General features: G+C 41.9%; 1 protein-coding gene across 6 annotated transcripts in view; it reads left to right on the plus strand.

Annotated features, from left to right (window-relative positions):
• Window positions 1-17239, plus strand: part of LOC116389892 (putative homeodomain transcription factor 2) — a 32625-nt gene extending 15386 nt beyond the window's left edge. Inside the window, exons 4-23 of one of the 6 annotated variants that reach the window (XM_031858976.1) lie at window positions 2081-2137; window positions 2486-2497; window positions 6076-6145; window positions 6367-6525; window positions 7400-7565; window positions 8383-8436; window positions 8840-9001; window positions 10150-10378; window positions 10480-10626; window positions 10724-10880; window positions 11039-11109; window positions 11534-11662; window positions 11797-11882; window positions 12035-12227; window positions 12377-12508; window positions 12631-12717; window positions 12871-13026; window positions 13141-13236; window positions 13364-13489; window positions 13848-17239. In XM_031858976.1, coding sequence (XP_031714836.1) covers window positions 2081-2137; window positions 2486-2497; window positions 6076-6145; window positions 6367-6525; window positions 7400-7565; window positions 8383-8436; window positions 8840-9001; window positions 10150-10378; window positions 10480-10626; window positions 10724-10880; window positions 11039-11109; window positions 11534-11662; window positions 11797-11882; window positions 12035-12227; window positions 12377-12508; window positions 12631-12717; window positions 12871-13026; window positions 13141-13236; window positions 13364-13489; window positions 13848-13868 — 2310 coding nt within the window. In that variant the 3' untranslated portion in view covers window positions 13869-17239. The remainder of the gene's footprint in view (window positions 1-2080; window positions 2138-2485; window positions 2498-6075; window positions 6146-6366; window positions 6526-7399; window positions 7566-8382; window positions 8437-8839; window positions 9002-10149; window positions 10379-10479; window positions 10627-10723; window positions 10881-11038; window positions 11110-11533; window positions 11663-11796; window positions 11883-12034; window positions 12228-12376; window positions 12509-12630; window positions 12718-12870; window positions 13027-13140; window positions 13237-13363; window positions 13490-13847) is intronic. The other 5 variants (XM_031858977.1, XM_031858978.1, XM_031858980.1 and 2 more) reach the window with 5 other exon arrangements.
• The last annotated feature ends 1713 nt before the right edge of the window (window positions 17240-18952 follow it).

Below are 18952 nucleotides of genomic sequence, written 5' to 3' on the forward strand. Positions count from 1 at the left end.
AGAATGACTCCTCTATCCATAGCTGCCCTCCTCCTTTATATTCTCCCTCTCTGCTTCTTCATCTTCCTGCTGCGTAGTCTGCTCATGTTTGCCCTCTGGCTGTCCACCGCATACACTCCAGTGTGTGTGTGTATTTTTTTAATAGGTTGAATGATGTGGAAAATTAGCCGGCCCAAATGACAGATAATCAGTCAGACGGACGTCAGATTTAATGCTCTCCGGTGCCGAGAATATCCCATTTGTTCACAACTGGTGGAGCCTTGGGACCCACGTTTGTCAATAAGTCCCAGTCAGATTGTCATATTTTTATATTACAAGTTATTTTGCTGAACGAACAGAACGTATCGCGGCACTAAAAGAAGTACATTTGGGGTCATAGCTCATAGATCAGCTGTTCATTCCTGTAGCAGAAATAGTACTTATAATAACACTGAGAGCTTTAATGTGTGGTATCTTTTTTCGGTATTGTAGATGATATGATAATGTCAATTTTACAAGAAATGGCTAATCAAAGGCCTGATATATTCCGGTGTGTGTTTGAGTTCCAATTTTGCTAACTCTGTCTCAATGACGTGGAAACGGATGAACTTAAATAGTCGTCTGGGCTATTTGAGTAAAGGCACAAACACTTATTATAGAGAGAGATATAAAGATATTTATAAAAGAAGCCTTTTAAATGACATCATGAACACTTTCTCTTCTCTCCACCCTTTATTCCGTCTCTCTTCATGTTCTTCTTTGCTCGTCTTTGACCTCCCTTTTCCTCTTCTTCTCGTTCTAACCATGTTTAATGACGTCTCATTAAACATGCAGACTTTCCACTGGCGTGCTGAAATTGGCACCGTCTGATCTTGGGAGTGCGTTTGTTTTGTGCGTCCTCGGGGCTCGACATCTGGACTAGGTACAGATCCATCTATTCCCCACGATAACGGTCCATCTCTGTGTTGTACTGCGCTCATCAAAACACACTCTGCATAAGTGTGTAGTAACCACTCTACTAGCCTCATACACACACACACTCTCTGCAGGTCTATTGATCTCTGTGACAGTGAGAGGTGGTGCTGCATGCATTTCTCCAGAGTCTCATTTCCCCCTTCACCGCGTGTGTGTGTGTGTGTGTGTGTGTGTGTGTGTGTGTGGGGAGATCATACTGTCAGAGAGGGTTTCTCTTCTTCCAGTCGACCATGACTCTATTGGACCACTTTCACAGGTTCTTGACTCAACTTTAGAGACAAAGCGTGACGTAGAGACGGAGAGGTGACTGTGAAAGAAGGCTTACTGTAGATAACACTGTGCTGATTGTGTGTCAGATGTGTTCTACTCAGCAGTTCTTCTTGTTCTTTTTCAGAAAGTCACAAAATGATCAGACGGCATTTTGGGGAAATGTGTATAAAATGATACACTAGACATCCAGACTATAAAACCATTGAGTCACGGGTTGAATATTTAACTCGGTGTTGACATTGTAATTGTAGTTTCACTGACGGCTTATAACAAGTTGATACCGAATATGTAATATTGTCAAAGGTTGCAGCACAATAGGATTTTTAATAAGCTACTTAACGAGTGTATTGTGTGGAAAAAAACTGGGTTTAAGGGGTTAATTTAAAAAATTCGGTAACAATAAACACTGATAAGTTAAAATCCTAATTTGTGGTGAAATGATTCATCACCAGTCATGTAGTGACACGGTTGTAAATATCCAACTTGTTTTATGAGATCACGACGGCTCCAGATGTGAAGCAAGAGCTTTAAAATCCTGAACTCCCAAACACGACGCCAACCATAATGATCTGTTCCTGCCGACTCATAACAATACTGAATATGGGGATATAATCCGTCTTGAAATAATGATGCGGCTACGGGGCGTTGGCAGTTCACTTTGATTTTAACTTTTTTAATTATACGTCAATCCCTTTATTAAAGGGAAGTGAAGCTTTGTGCTGCGTCTAAGAAAACCTTTTATTGTGGTTCGGAGCATTACTTCTAGACGATGACGTGTGCATCTGGAAACTAGAACCTTCTGTTGCTCTTCTCTCCCCAACTCACCAGTAATCATTCCTCTCGTCTGCTCTTCCAGATTGGCGCCTATGACCAACAGATATGGGAGAAGTCAGTGGAGCAGCGGGAAATAAAGGTATGTTTCTTTCATTGTTGGCTTTCTTTTCTTTTTCGTCATCTTCCTGTTTGTTTTTCTTTCTGTGCTCTGCTTCGTCTAAGTCTCTCCTCATCCTCTATCTCTTCTGGCTCCCTTTTTGTCAAGTTGTTCTCGTCTCCTCTTTGACTCTCACTCTTCCATCTTCCTCCCTCTTCTTCATTTTATTGCCTTTGCTGTCTCTCACCATGCTGCCAGTTCTTTTTCCAATGATTTCTTTTTAACACTCTCCTCTCTGCCCTCCCGGCTGGGTGTCCACGTGCCCATCTCTCCTCTCTTCATCTCCATCCCCCTCTTCTTCCATCCGTCTTTTCCTCTTTCTCTCTGCAGTTTATTTCTCTGGTGAGTATACAGCGGGGGAGGACGTCCCTCTTGTTGTCCCACAGTGCACACCTGCTTCCCACGCTGTAGCCAGCTAGACCGTGATTGGTTGGTTTGATCGCTCATTTCAGTCGCCATGTGTTTATTAACCCCCACTCTGCAGTCACACTGTAGCAACACTGCTTCGTGATTGGCTGCAGGAAGAACTTGTCTTTTTTTTTAATTTTTTTTATTTTTTTAAGCTGCAGCCAGACAATTAAGGGAACTGAGCACACAGACGGATTAGCATGAGTCACGTGGTCAGGGTGGCAGTTTTAGGGTGTAAAGAACTGCAACAATGCAGACGTGAAGGTCAGCACAAATTTAAAGATTGACGTAAGACAAAGCTGTTATTTCAGGGTTATATGGCTGCATTTCTGTGTGTCAGCGCTGTGTTCCTCCGGGAATAGACAAAACAAACTGAGGTAGGGAGGTACATTCCCAGCTTCTAGTGAGCAGACATGTGCATTTGCTCCCTCGTCTTCCTTGTTTAATTATCATATTTTATTCTGTTGAATCCGACATTAACACATAACAATGTATCATATCATAATACAGCAACACTACAAAATAAGGCATATATTAATTATCTACACAATTGTGGCTTTTTGTTGGGATCTTAAGCGCTATGATTTTTCAAACTGTCGTATGTAAGCAGGTTAAACCAGGAACAGGGAAGTAGTAGGAAGTGGAGACACTGCAGAGAGGTATTATCAATGGAAACGGGAAAACAAGATTCTCTTTGTGTCACTTTTACGTTCAGTTTTAAGAGGTGGTTTTCTTCCATAGCCGCCACTTTCTGAAAAGAGAACTCCACCTGCAGACATTACCCAAAATACAACTCGGCCGTCAGAGTTGTTTGGCTCTTGTGGAGTACGATACATAATAATTACCCCCATGTGCAGTGCTCCATGATATTACTTTGTGGGTTTAAATGAGAGGTTTATGGGACAGAGTTGTGTGTATGCACGGCTTGAAGCTTTTAGTCCAGAGCTGTGGAAACTAGAGCCTCTTCACCTGTCTGCTGTGACATCTCACCTCTAAATCCCTCCCTTCTCAGATAGAACAAGAGATTTTCTTTTAACCAACATTCTCAAATTTGGGTCCGAGTACCTGATGTAGGCTTCTGTATTTTTAGGGCAGGGTTACATTTAGTTTAGTTGTTTTTAAATGAATAATTGTGACAGGAGATCTTCAATGTGTACATCTGTATAAAGATGGCCTCTGAATAGCAATATCTGCTTTCTGTCCCCGTACGTCTACCTCCTCCTTCCTTCCTACTGTACCTCTTGTCCTGTAAACGGCGGTGAGAGACATTGTCTTTGATGAGCTCAAAGTCCACACACACATAAAACACTAGGCTGCGACCTTGGTTCTTCATCTCTCGAGTAATTGGTTTCTCAGATTGTATCGGCAGCAGACAGCGCAGAGTTTATCTTTGCATAGATACACAGTGTGAACTGTTTATCGTAATGTTTATAGCCTCATAGAAAATGTAGATAACCAAGTTGTCCTTTTAATCTCGTGGAGGATACAGCTGTCTTTATCATGCTGTAGATTACTATTTTTAATTTCTTAAAAACAATGTACAGTGTTAATTTGCAAAAGCACAATAGATGTCTAATAACAGACAGCTCTGCTGAGGAAAACCAGTCGCCACCCGCTGGTATAAACCTTGAAACTACAGCATAGCCTGCTGGGTTTGTGTTCGTATTTTCATTGTTGAAATACATTTTAAAATGTGTGCTGTTTCCTTGATAATGAATGACATTCATGCATGTTGGACCAGGTCACCGAGGCAACATCACAGCTTGTAACTGGAGGAGAAAGTAGTTTATAAAGATAAGAGACTCTGAGTCTCTCAGAGATAAGAGCTGTGGCCAGGCGAGATATTTGTGAAGGACTTTAATGCTGCGGTAAAGCTACTGCCAAGAGGAAGCTATTGATCGGCTTCTTTTAGCCCTGCGCACACGCACACACTGCATAATAGCTTGCTGGTTGGGCTATTTGAAGATAAGGGCCCCCATCAAGCCATTTACTGATAACACAAGACCTGATTGGCCTGTATGTAAATATTAGAATGAGCCAGTCCGATCCAAGTGGACAGATTTGTGTCATTTCACGGTCCTGTTGAATGAGACTTACATCCTGAAAATGTAAAGTGTTGAAAAATGTGCCTTCGAGTAGAGCAGAGTATTGATTGAAAGGTTTTTGTCTTTAATGTTGGGTGCCGATACTCAAAAGATGTTCTTCGATAGCTTGCTTTATTCAATATGAATGTTAAATGATTAAACACAAGACTAGGTTATGAAAATCGCCTAAATAGTGTCGTCTAAAAGGGAATTTTGACTGGTCAAGATAGAAGTACAAGGGGGTGTGTGTGTTCACATGTTGTACAATACACAGCACTGTGGTCATGTCTCTGTTTACTCGGAGCCATTGATAAGAAACCTCATCAAAACCAAGCTATTGTCAGGCTGCTCATAGTAACTCGGGCATTGTTGTAGTTAACCACACACACACACACACTTACACACACAACCTTGTACTTCTATCTTTGTCAGGACACTCATTGACATGATGCATTAACGCCCCTTACTCTTACCCGAACCGTCAGGACTAAATGTCTGGGTGACCTGGTAGGCGGCCCGGGTTCGGGTTCAGATTCGACCCGTGGCCCTTCGCTGCACGTCGTCCCCTCTCCCTGTCCCGTCTCTTCCTCTGCGCTCAAATTAAGGCAAATTAAACTCAATGCCTGACCCCCAACCTAAAACTAACTCTAACCTGAACCTTGAATCCAGGTCTAAACCCTCAGACAGGCCTTTGAAGGTCTGTTTCAAAGTGAGGACTGGTCTAAAACTCAAATTGGTCCTTACAAAGATAGCTGTAAAAGTGTACACACACACACACACACACACTTAATTGTTCATTTGTATTTATTATTTTCTGCTGTCGCTGACTGAAAGGCAGTCCTTGCACCAAATAGCATGTCAATTACATAATTTACAGCTGCTCATAAAGTTTCAGTACAGTTTGTCATCACAGCTGACCCAGCAGTGACACACACACACGCACACACACACACACACAGAGAGTGTAATATCCATTATAGGAGGAAGTGACTGGTTGGCACAGGAAGCCAGTGTGCTACAGGGGAGTTTTACTCTCAGGCTCATAAACTGCACAAAGCACCAACTTTAAAGCTATAACTTTACCTCAGTGAGATGAATGAACATTTAGACCGACTCAATGCTTTAATGTATATAAAACCTCTTTCCAGGTCGTGCCGAGTTAAATCTTGTAGATGTGCGAGTAGATGTTAATGCAGTGAAGTCAGAGCCATTAGCCGTGTGAGCCTCAATGCACGGTGTGCCTCCTCAAACACTGATGGTGTGTGTGTGTGTGGTGTAGTGTGGGTGTGTGTATGAAGGCATAAAGTGCATGAGAAGCCTCCTGTAGTTGAGTTCCTGTGTGTGTGTTTCTATGTACATTAATAATGTGTTTCTCTGTTTCTTTCCTTGTCTGGCGTTGACTCCGTGTTGCTCTGTCTCCCCCTGCAGGGCTTTAGGAATAAGCCAAAGAAGACAGGACATGTCAAACCAGACCTTATAGATGTGGATTTGGTTAGAGGTGAGAAAATATTTTGTGTGTGCAAACTTCCTTTCCATCAAGCTAATTAGATTAGATACCTCAGAGGCTTTCTGCAAAAGCTAAAAGATACAGAACATAAAACACACACACAGGAGAGAGGATGAATAGAAAGAGGGGGATGGATCTGCAGAAATGAAAAAATAATTAACTAATTAAGCCAGAAACTAAGTGTGTGTGTATTTTGTTCTCTTCCTCCGCAGGTTCAGCGTTTGCCAAGGCCAAACCAGATAGTCCGTGGACGTCCCTGACCCGGAAAGGCATCGTCAGAGTCGTCTTCTTCCCGTTCTTTTATCGATGGTGGATCCAGGTTACCTCCAGAACCATCTACCTCTTACTGCTGGCTCTCTATCTGCTGCAAGGTGTGTGTGTGTGTGTGTGTGTGTGTGTGTGTGTGTGTGTGTGTGTGTGTGTGTGTGTGTGTGTGTGTGTGTGTGTGTGTGTGTGTGTGAGTGTGTGAGTGAGAGAGAGAGAGTGTGAGAACATGGTTCGAGTAGCATCGTCATCAGTGTTTACTGGTATCTCGGCTGAAGTTAACCTCATTAGATGTTTAAATCTTTTACCGAAAACCAAGTTCACAAAATGTTAAACAGCTTCTGCTGTGCGTCTTATCTGCAGCTTTTCTTAGAACGCACATGCGGTATGCACAATATCTTGAAAGCGCAGTGTTACGCCTACATATCTGCACAAACGCTGCTCAGATGTCTGAGCAGTGTTTTGCACCACATACGCCACGAGGCCCTTTTTAGCCCCGTTGAAAGCAGACTGTTGTTTTCATCTCTCTCTCTAACCCTCCGCCCTTCCTGCTAACTTCCCCCACATGCCGCATAACAACACTCGCAAACCTTCCTTTTTCGAATTATTACCACAGTTTCATCAAGTTCATTTTGAGCACCAGAGTGCAGATGCACAAACCCAAGATGCAGCCGTTATGTCATTTGTTGTTGCTCAGTTGCACATCCAGCAGACGACGCATCACACGTGGAATCTTTACCCGCTTTTTGGTCTCCACAAACATCTGGATTTTTAGCACCTTGACTTTCTCTGCATAGAAGTATTGAAGTTATACGCACATCACGTATAGCTGCAAGGCTATTGGGAATCCATGTAGGGTCCATTGTGACTGGAAAACCCAAACGATGAAGTTTGAAGCTGTGAAGAAATGCAAACATTTAAACTGTGATCTGATGTCTGTGTTTATATTTTTTTAATGGATGCCATTTTCCAAATGTGCAGTTGCAGCAGCAGCCCTGTACGCGATCATCCCCCAGCCTCATGGGATACCGACCACCGAGGTGTTTGGAGCCATCTGGCTCATGCTGCTGCTGGGCACCGTCCACTGTCAGATCGTCTCCACCAGGACCCCGAAACCCGTCTCCAGCAGCGGGGGGAAGAGACGCAGGTAAGGTCGGGGGAGAGAACTGAGGGAATGCTGTTTTATGAGGGAAAGCGGTGCAGAAGATAAAAGGGGAAATGATAAACCGAGGTGGAGAGTGGAAAAGAAGGGAAGTAGAGATCAAGCAAGGGAAACACGGGAGGAGATAAAGACGAGAAGGGGAAATGGAGATAAGCAGGAGATGTAGAAAGTGCTGGATTGCGTTTGTTCTCACTGTTCTGACAAGTTCTCAGTCAGCTTCTTTCACAAAAACTCAAACTGAATAAAAGCCTATTTATCACGGAGAGACTTCCTGTCAATATCAACAGACTCTTCTCAGATTTCCGACTTAATATAGTATTCATTTAATCTTTCTAAATGAGTCATTTTGACAGTTATGTTCTTTAAAGGATCTTTTACTATCTCTAGATTACATGCCAGCCTTGGAATCTCTCCATGATAAATGTAATGCCGCTGGTTAAAGACAGACGGGATTGATTGTGTGTGAAAGTAGGACGTAGCTTGCTTTACTTGGTGTGTTTTTGTAGTTCTTAGACTTGCAGTTTGTGGTTCTCTGTCGGTTTGCAGCTCATCAGTGTGTTGGCTGCTGTTTCTGGTTCATAATTATTTAAAGACAATTTTCAGACTCTTGGGAAGAAAATTGGACCATGCCACAGTTTTTGGGAAAGGGTTTTGGAAGGAAGCGAGTTAATGGTGTTTTGTGCCTTCAGGGAATACATTTTGGGTCTCTTGTTATTAAAGAAAGAGGAAAAATCATAATTACACAAGACTCTGTTCCTCTGTACATTCCTCTATATGTGTCTTTCTCTCTTCCTCATCCAAGTCTTGTAGTCCAAGACATTTCATCTCATAGACAAACGGAGAAATCAGTCTCCAGGTCAGAAAATGCATACGATCTCATACAACATTTATTATACCGAGGATTCACTTCTCCTCTTATCACAGTTTACGTACATATACTGCAAAAGTTGATATAACACAACAAAAGGCTATAAGTGGAAATGTGATGTTTTATAATCGCATTGTTTCAAAGCTACAAGCTTCAAATATCTACTTTTGCAGAATAACAACCTAAATGAGGGTTTTGGTAGAATTTGCCTTTTTACTGTATTGGCGTCTGTGTCTGGCGGGTGTTAAAGTATTATTTACTGCTTACACTAGTTTACATTATAATAAGACAATGCAGCCAGGGTTTCCCAGTGGACACACTGCTTTAGTTCCAAGTCTTCTTAGTCTCCTCTTTAAGTCTCTCTCCACTCTCTATTCTTTTCAAACTGAAGGAAGTTGAGGAAGGCATCTCAGATGGAGGTGCATAGGGAAGGCGACGGGTCTAGCACTACCGATAACACACAGGAGGGGGCGCCACACTCCCACTCAGCCAGCACCACATACAGCCTGGGCACTCTCTTCCAAGATTTCTGGCATGATATCTGTAAAGCTGGGTGTGTATTTTCGTTTCTCATCTTCCTAAAACGAGATGATATACTAACACAGGACTGGGGTTCAGTTCACCGATTGATCCAGCTGTAAAGTTCTCTCGTTTTTGCCAACTTTAGTGAGAATATTATTTATTTTTTGTTGGTAAAATCAATAAATTTCATCAAATAATTACATTTTGTCTCATAATCTTACTGGTTACTCTTAAACATGTACTCTTAATGTCATTATTTTTTAACTGAAATGCCAAGAACTGAACCCCGGCCTGGAGTCAGACCTTACCTCGGCTTCGTCAGCTGCACCGTCTCTTCCTTTCTTATCACATCGTTCACTTTTATCTTCCAACATAAAATTGCCCAATTTCTCATCGGTCGACCTGAATAAATCACATTTGATGATAAGCAACATTGTCTGCACAACTGTTAAATTCCCGAGCCGCCAAATTATCACAATGAAAACATTCGTTTGTCTTTGGCGCCACTGTGTCAGTGAGGAACGAAGGGACCGTGCGGCTGACTTTGATGTGCATGACTTGCTGACCGAGCTGTGTGTTTAAAAAGAAGCGTGGGCCGTGGTTCTACCAAAAACCATCTATCTGAGAGTTCTGCTCTCCAAAACAATTCTACGCCTATAAAGTGAATTTGACCGTAACTGTCTTACGCCCCAAGCTTCTACTTTGACCAGCTTCAACAACAGTGTGGAACATTCAGAGCACTAAATAACTTCCTGATTGGGTTTCTTCATCTATCGATTTATCTGCCACACTCACTTCAGCACTCGGTGCAAGAGACACCTCCACCTCAGTCAGTTATTTCTCTGTTACACTAGGTTTTGCACGTTGATGACACTATAGTTAATTGATTGTCAATGCTCCAGTACATCGCGTTTTGCGCAACATTTTGTCTCCAATATCGGTGTTCGTTTTGTATGAATGTTCCACAGTGAAGTGTTGAATGCTTCCTGTTAGTGTGACTTATCTCACCGCATGAACTTCACAACTGCTGAACTCACTGCCTCGTTGTGTTTTTTAATCTAAATATCTGTCTGTATCCATCTGTCCATCCACACACGTCTATCTTTTTTTTCTATCGATCTCTCCTTCTCGCTGGTCCTTCTACCTGTCCTCCTTCCCTTCCTCTGCTTCCTCCTTCAGATCCAAGAAGTCCAAGCTGTCCATCGACAAGTCGACCGAGACGGACAACGGATACGTGTCGCTGGACGGCCGGGTGACGAATCGCAGCAGCGAGGAGGGGCTTCAGCTCCACGAGCAGCGGTGTGATTTGCTGAACCGGGCCGATGAGGTGTGCTGGAACTCTCACGTCCAGCCCGCGCACATTCACGCGCCCCTCGGCACGGGACTGATGCTAGCAAGCGGCAACAAGGTGATCCATCTGAACAAGAAGCATAACCACTGTTTTGGCTACAGACCCACAGCATGTCTGTCTCTGCGGGATGTGGCTGATGCGTGGATTCTGTCTTTTAGGAGCCAGCATCGGATGAGGCGTCCAGCGAGGAGGACCCTGAAGCGTCCTACAGCGCCCTCCGCAGGGGAGTCGAAAGGATGAACAGCGACTCGACACTCAGAAACCGCAAGAACGCACACCACTACAAGAAACACTTTGCTGTGGAGGTAAACGCACACAAAAGGCAACCCGTGGAAACGGGACAAAGGCATCGTTTCATATCTTTCTAAAATAAAAACAACAATCCTCTCTGATGTCTGTCAGGACGTTCCCAAGTCTGGCACCAGCTGCAGCTCCAGATGTTCCAGTCTGAGGACTCAGGACTCGGAGAGCACTCGACACGAGTCCGAGACAGAGGACCTGATGTGGGAAGACTTCCTGCACTGTGCTGAGTGCAGATCCTCCTGCACATCAGAGACAGGTCTGCAGATGAGATTGGCATAGAACAGCTAAAGAAACATTTGTGACTTGTCTGTTTGAATGACTGTCTTGTTTTGATGACCCTGCTAAAGTCCCTGCTCATCGATAATCTTTTGGTGTTTGTAGTGGAATTAATACTGTGACTCCTTTTCTTTACAGAGGGAGAAGGAGGAGGGACGCCCGTCTGTCCTCCTGCTAAAAAGGAATACAGAGACGACCCCTTCCACCAGGTCTGTAAGGCCTCTTACATGAGACGTGTGGCTCGCTCGGTGCTAGACAGTTTTGATGATTTGCACTTCTAAATATTAATAGGAATCTAAAGCTTAATTTGATTGAAAAATGTTGTTTTTTTTAAGATGTCTAGGTTTTGTTATTTCAACCCCATTTAAATGTTTGTATTCACTTTGTAGTTATGAGCTGCTTAACACTAAAAAGTCATTTAAATGCTGTCGAAACATCTTAATAAGTTGCACTTTTCTGTCTGGTTTCAACCCAGACTTCTTCTGCTAATCACAAAGACTTGTTGTCTCCCGGCTTTCTGTCTTTTCCCCAAAGTCCCATTTGAGTAGTACTCCAGAGCAAAGGGGTTGCAGTAAATAGACAGGTCAATAATAATGTGAATGTTTTGTGTGTGTTTTTGTTTTGTGCCCTCAGGGTCACGCTCCCTGGCTGCACAGCTCCAATCCCGGTTTGGAGAGAGTGAGCGCCATAGTGTGGGAGGGAAACGAGTGTAAGAAGGCCGACATGTCCGTTCTGGAGATCAGCGGGATGATCATGAACCGAGTGAGTGACGATTCTTGTGGTCTTAAAGGAATCGCATACATCTTATGTCTTACCTACCTACGTTTGTGCAAAAAGACAACAAACTGAGGCAAAGAAGGATTCACTTCTTTCTGTTGGTCCTCCTCCCTACACAGGTGAATCTCTACACGCCTGGTATTGGTTACCAGGTCTTTGGGAACGTGGTTTCAGTGACGCTCGGCCTCACACCTTTTGTGTACAGGTACTGCTTTGCATAACACACGTCATCTAAATATAATACATTTAAGAAATTGAGGGATTCAAGACGCGTGCTTTCTCACTAATAGTTAGAAAAGTACAAATATTGAAATATTGTCCGGTTTACTTACGTCGGTCTCTGTCCGTCTCCTGCAGGCTGGCTCAGTACAGCGACTGGGATCAGCTGACCACGCTCTCGGCCAATGAGCTGCTGTCTGTGGCACTGGGGGGCGGGTCTGGATCGGACGCCTTGGTCATCACCATGGTAACCCTCAGCTTCCTGGTACGCGTTTGCCTGATATGGCTCTTCTTCTTCCTGCTCAGTGTGGCAGAGAGGACCTACAAGCAGGTGAGACAAAGACCTGCTGAGCTGTTGCTTTTGATGGCGAAGCTGCGAGAGTTCTTTACTTCAGCACAACGTTTAGTTGGATGCTTTAAGTATGAACTCTCCCGTCAGTTCTGATTAAACCGATTATTGTTCATACGCGTGTGTTTCAGAGGCTGCTGTTTGCCAAACTGTTTGGTCACCTGACTTCGGCCCGCAGAGCCAGGAAGTCTGAGGTCCCCCATTTTAGACTGAAGAAAGTCCAGAACATCAAGATGTGGCTGTCGCTACGCTCCTACCTCAAGGTTTCCTCCCTTATGAAATATATATATCTGTTCATTCGGGAGTTGGGCTCATTCACGGCTGTGGGGATTGAAACACAAAGACATAAACACACAAGTGTAACTCTGGACTGTTGCTTTTGCAGAGACGGGGTCCTCAGCGTTCAGTGGATGTGATCGTGTCGTCTGCCTTCCTGCTTACTCTGTCTGTCGTCTTCATCTGCTGTGCCCAGGTAAGTTCTGAGTGGGTCAAACCATCGAACTTTTTAAATTCTACACATAGCGGCTTTAAGTTCATCAGTAAGCCTTGACGACTTAGACCAAAAAAAAAACACAATTTATACCAAAATAACCACTTTTAAATGAACTTGCCTCTCTTCTTCCAGTTGCTCCACATCCATGAAACCTTCCTGGAGTGTCACTATAACTGGGAGCTGGTGATCTGGTGCTCCAGTCTGTCTCTGTTCCTGCTCAGGTTCGTCACTCTGGGCTCTGAGACCAGCAAGAAGTACAGCAACACCTCCATACTGCTCACCGAACAGGTACACGCAGAGTTTACATGCGTAACCCCACAGCCGAACATTGTCTCCAAACACTGACGTCGTGTGTGTGTGTGTGTGTGTGTGTGTGTGTGTGTGTGTGTGTGTGTGTCACAGATCAACCTGTATCTGAAGATGGAGAAGAAGCCAAATAAGAAAGAGGAGCTGACACTGGTGAACAACGTCCTAAAACTGGCTACCAAACTACTCAAGGTACCGCCCATCTTCAAAACTCTCTTTCTGTTGTGATACCTGCACCAACAGTCTTTTTATGAACTTTTAAATACGCCTTAAAATCTTAACTGTTTATTTCTCTTCTCTCTCCTCTCTCCTCCTCCAGGAGTTGGATACTCCTTTCAGGCTGTATGGTTTGACTATGAACCCTCTGCTCTACAACATCACCCAGGTGGTCATCCTGTCTGCCGTGTCAGGAGTCATATCTGACCTGTTAGGATTTAACCTGAAGGTAAGTGTGCCAGGTCGGACCAGAAAGCGGTACTGGAAGCTTGTGACGTTCCTTATTGGGAACAATTGAAAAAAAAAAAAGACACTTGCGCTCAGAAAACGACGCTATGCGGACACAGCCCATTGTTGTGGAAATGTATCCTATTGTTCAACAAAATATTTGTTCCATCCACTTAAGACTGACTGAAGACCACGCCGTGTCTCCTTCGGTTTCTTTGATGATTTGAGGTTCTAGTTGGTTCATATCTTTAACAATTGAAATGTGCTCATAGTTTCGTCTCACTAGCACAAGCACAAATAACACTGCCTGTTTGTGTAGCTTTGTGTATTAATCCTGTTCCTTTACTTCCTGTTCACAGCTGTGGAAGATTAAATCGTGACAGTGAACGGAGAACGGGCGTCGGCCTTCACTCTCACTGACTGACTCACTGAATGCTCGTCTGACTGATTTAAACGGGTCGACTGACTGAAAGTCCGAACGTCTCGACATATTGGAGTGCTTTCACCGTCAACGTTCTCACTTTGTGCAATTCAAAGCCTATTTATTTACCCACTCAGTGTTTTCTACTTAGGGTTTATTTGAATTGTAGTTTGTTTAACGTTTTGTGTTCTATGACACAAACGAATGCTATATTTGACCTGTCTACAGCAAGTGTTAGTATTATTATTACTAAGCATAAGTTATGTTTAATGTGACGGTTTAGGATCTCGGCTGCATTCGCAACGGTTCCGTTTTCATTTCATTCGCACGTTTGAAGGCAAAGTATCGAGCTGTCGATGGGACAACTATCATTTTATTGTAAGTTTTCGTGTCGTTATTTGCTATAACGTAAGGTTATTATTTATATGTTAAGTACATTTTAAAACTGAATTTCAAACTGTTACAACCGTGAGTCTTCTTTTTGTTTTTTAGAATACACATTCTACTCCAGTGGTTTTCTGCAGACAAAAAATACATTTGGTGGAAGATGAGTCTCCAGTTGAATTGCAAACCTAATGGTTTGAATAAATAATCAAAACGTATCTTTACAGATGCAAGCAGAGCATATCCTCATAAAACTACATTTACAAGGGTACTTTATGATCTCAAACTTGGCAGATTTGGTGAAAACAATGGTCCACCGACATTAAATACATTAAATTACTGGCATTTCACAGATGACATCTATTCCCTATTCATACCAGCGCTGTCTGTCTGTTGATGGATGGAACCATTCTGTATTTAAAGTTTTTAATTTGCCGACTTACCTGAGAAAATAGTTCCCAGGTTTGGTTCTTACCGGGGAGGTGAAACACCTCGTGACATCAGCAATGCAAAGAAACAATCCTCCAGTTAATGGAAACAACAGACGATAGGTGACATTAACACAAACCTCTGACGTTTAAAAACATCCCTTTTTACTGACTTCAGTTTCATGTCCCACATCAATGGATTTGACAGTATTCCTGGTAATGCATGTGTGCTGTAGTCACATGTCCTCACAGAAATGATCTGCTTAATATAACTAAGCAGAGCAGGCCGACTTTTAAGGGCAGATTAGGACATTAGCCTATTCCTCTCGCGTGAAGCTACTTCCTAAATTACTTAACATAAGATCCTTTTGTATCTGGTTAGATCTGAGTGACGTGGTTTTGTTGTTTTCGTGATGATCCCGATTTGTTGTTTCTGTGTAAAATAACAGATTTGTCTCTCAAACTGACACTGTGGCTGAGGTCCAATAGTCTTTTCTACTTGGATACTTCTAGGTCATTTAACTCGGTTATACTAAGTGGCAGCCATGATGAGAGCTGGTTGGATTCTTTAAATGCTAAGGAAAGGTGCATCAATGCTTCCTTTCTTATCTCATGTATCATACGGTACGCTGAGCCATCCTTTATGAAAGGAAAGTCCTCGAGGTGAATCCATGTCAATAACATTCGCCATCGCATATTTACGTAGCCTCGTATAAGTGCAGTCGTATCCTCTTGGCACAGCGGTTTTCAGTGTCTTTCCTTGACCTGCTGATGTTTTTCATTGAGATCAAGGAGACGGGTGTTCGGCAAAGACGTAGTTTGATTTGACAGCCTGTGTCAGAATTCTGACACTCAAAGAAGAAGGCGGGACAATAAATGAGTGATTTCTGAGTGTTAAAGTTCTGCTCTATATAGTGCCCCCAAATATTCCACAAAGGGAAAGTGATATTCTATTCTAAAATATATAATTATATCGTACAACACATTCACATACATAAAGAAAAACATTTCATATTAATCAAAAAGGAGGTTTCTTTATATTTTCCTCGTGTTGCAGTTTAGCATCAAATGTAATTTCTCTCCCTTGAAGCCAGGGGTTAATGACGTGTATGACAGCGTACCATAACAGCATGAATACTTTAGCTCCTGACATTTTTTTGGGACTGTCTGATTGGTCAGTTTTCGTCGGCCAAGATTAGACGGTTCCATCATCTACCAGTTTAAAAAATTCAGTTGATGTATAGAACTAGATATCACAGAGCTGATTAGACGGGCGGTTCATGTGCATGACAATTGACGGTAATAAAAAGTGAAAGTCGACTAGCCTCTGTCTGTCACAGGTTTCTGAACACTGCAGTTAAAGCAGGTCTGAACGAAGATATGCACTTTAAAAACAGATTTAAAATGGAAGTACATAAATTACGTCATGTTTCAATGTCAAGAGATTTTCTTTTTTTGTTTGTACCTCACCAGCTTAATGTGTGTGCTGTTCAAGCGAGTGCTAGCTCTGAATTTATGAATATTTTATTGACAATTCACATCACGCTGAAGTAAATCCCGCATGGTACAGGAAGCTATCATACCCACAGAAAATATCTTAAATGTGACTAAAAGGCTTTTGTTGCCTCAGTTAATGAGTTAGCATTCTGCTAACTGCTAGCATAATCATCTTCAGTGTGTTTGAGGGAGAAGACCAAAGTGCTTATTTTACTTTTTGTTTGTCTCTGCTGGAAAAAAAATAATGCATTTGAAGCATTATGCTTTAAAATATATTTGTTTCCCTTTGGAAATACCTTTTAAGTTGTATTGTTTTGTTATTTGGCATTGTGCTTTTTGTTCTTTCATCACTCATTTGTAAAGGTTGTTTCTCAGGCTCGTTGGGAAGGGGAGGCATGATTTACTCTGTTTTTGAGGAACAAATAAGTTTAAAATGAATCTAGGTAAAGGACTCTGATGTCATTCTGTTTTCAGAGTCTAAAAATTTCGATTTTTTTTTTTTTTTTTTATAATAAAAATAAATGGATGTTGACTCAATGATTGTTTTGTTGTCTTTCTGTATTATATGCTGTATCTACTGCTGGAGGGATAATGGAATTTCACAACAGTGTACACTCAAATATAAAGGAACAAATCTCTGCTTTGACTTTCTTATGACATTATGCTACGACATTTTTTGTAACATAATTACTTTTTATTGCATACACTAATTCATTATTTCGACATGCTATACAAAAATTATTTTCACTTTTTCAGACCTACTAAACTATGAATGTTTACTATTATGTTTTTAGAACTTTTTTTCGACATGCTATACTATGACGTTTATAACTCTGCATCAACTCCCTTCATCAACACCACGACCAGTGGCTGGACTCCAGCGGGATTATGCCTCATCCGACCTCAGCATCACCAGCCCTCGATTGTCTTCCTTCAAGATGAAGTCCATTTGCCAAAGACGTTGCACCATTCAAATTTGTACAATGTGTAATAAATTATTGTGAAATTCTAGTCTCTCCTGATTGAATGGCTTTTATATGATAGTTTTCGACATGCTATACTATCAGTAGTGTATAGTAACGAAGTAGAAATACTTCGTTACTGTACTTAAGTCGTTTTTTTGGATATCTGTACTTTACTTCACTATTTATATTTCTGTTGACTTTTACTTTTACTTCACTACATCTTGCAAAGAAAACTGATACTTTTACTCCGATACATTTCCCCTGAAACCTTCGTTACTCGCTACAAAATCAAATCTATCTTTAGAAACAAAATGAATCATGAGACCAGCGTCGGGGACTGTGGTGGAACAGAGACTGCAAGCAAGCAGGTTTGATGAATCAGTTAAATCATTGGTTAATCACGTTAATGCGCAAAACAAGTGCTCTCAAAGCCGCGGTGTTTAGATTCCCAGTGATGCCCAGGATGCTATATGCTAAAGCTAGCGAGCGACAACACGAGTAGAATTCCACACAGGACGGGTGGGATGAGGAGAGGTGGATGGGTCAAACAAACACTGGTGTTTCCTCCAGGAGGCTGCAGTTTGTTCCGTGCGTGAAACGAGAAGCCAATGTTGATTTATTTGTGACGTGACTTCCGTACTTAAGCAACGCCACTTCCGTAGATATTTTAACGCAAACCACGATCTTTTCCTCAACCTAACTAAGTAGTTTCATCGCCTAAACCTTAGTTGTTTCCTGTGAAGATGGAAGTTTATTTTGGAAAGACAGTATGCGCGTAACAAGCGAAAACAGACTCATGTTGCTGGACTTTTGCAGGAAAAACGCACGAAAAATGAGGAGTAACTTTTCGTAAGATATCAATAAAACGGGGATGAATTTATATCATTGTATAAAGAGAGTGACATGAGAAGATCAATCTCATGTCTGTATATCACTCTTTTAAAGTGATTAGTGACTCGTCTAAAGCATTTAAAAAAGGAATAACTTCAATAGAATCGTTCTATACAATGTAGCTTCTTTACATTCTAATAGAATGTAAAGAAGCTACATTCTAGTAGAATTGCCTTTTGAAGATGAACAGGACATTTTTCAGTTTCAAGTAATCACTGGGTTGCTGCTTTAGTATCGATCATGTTTTGATATTTGAGTCATTTTGTGGATGATCAGATGGAGTTATGATGGTAGCAGATTCAGCTTGAGCAAAACCTTTGCCTATTGTGTTCAAATCAGGCCCGTAGGAGTTTACAAGGCAGGTGTCCTTTCTCAAAACACTGACCTGATGCATCAAGTGGATATTCTTTGCTGAACATAATATTATGCATTTGCCCTCTACATCCTCTAGTTGGAATGAGCATACTTATAAACGCACTGTTACAACTCCTTCATAGTGTCATATTGCTTTTCTGAGAATTATGATGATAAGTTCATAGCAGATGCAAAAGTATACTTATGTACAATATATTATGTTGAATATTGTTGCTCCTGGATGGATCACAGCCAACCCAATTATTTTCAACACAGCTCCTTGTCCTTGGTCATGGTGCCACAGCACTTAAAATAATAAACTTCATAATTCTCAAAATTCTGACCCTTTGCTTTTTTATTAACAGCATTTACTTGTACTTTTACTTTCAATACTTAAGTACATTTAATATCAGAAAATTACTTTTGATACTTAAGTACAATAAATATCAGATACTTTAGGACTTTTACTCAAGTAGTATTCTAATAGGTGACTTTTACTGGAGTCATTTTCCAGTAAGGTATCT

Source organism: Anarrhichthys ocellatus, unplaced genomic scaffold (genome assembly GCF_004355925.1).
Source record: "Anarrhichthys ocellatus isolate YVR2014 unplaced genomic scaffold, GSC_Weel_1.0 scaffold21, whole genome shotgun sequence".
Lineage (NCBI taxonomy): Eukaryota > Metazoa > Chordata > Actinopteri > Perciformes > Anarhichadidae > Anarrhichthys > Anarrhichthys ocellatus.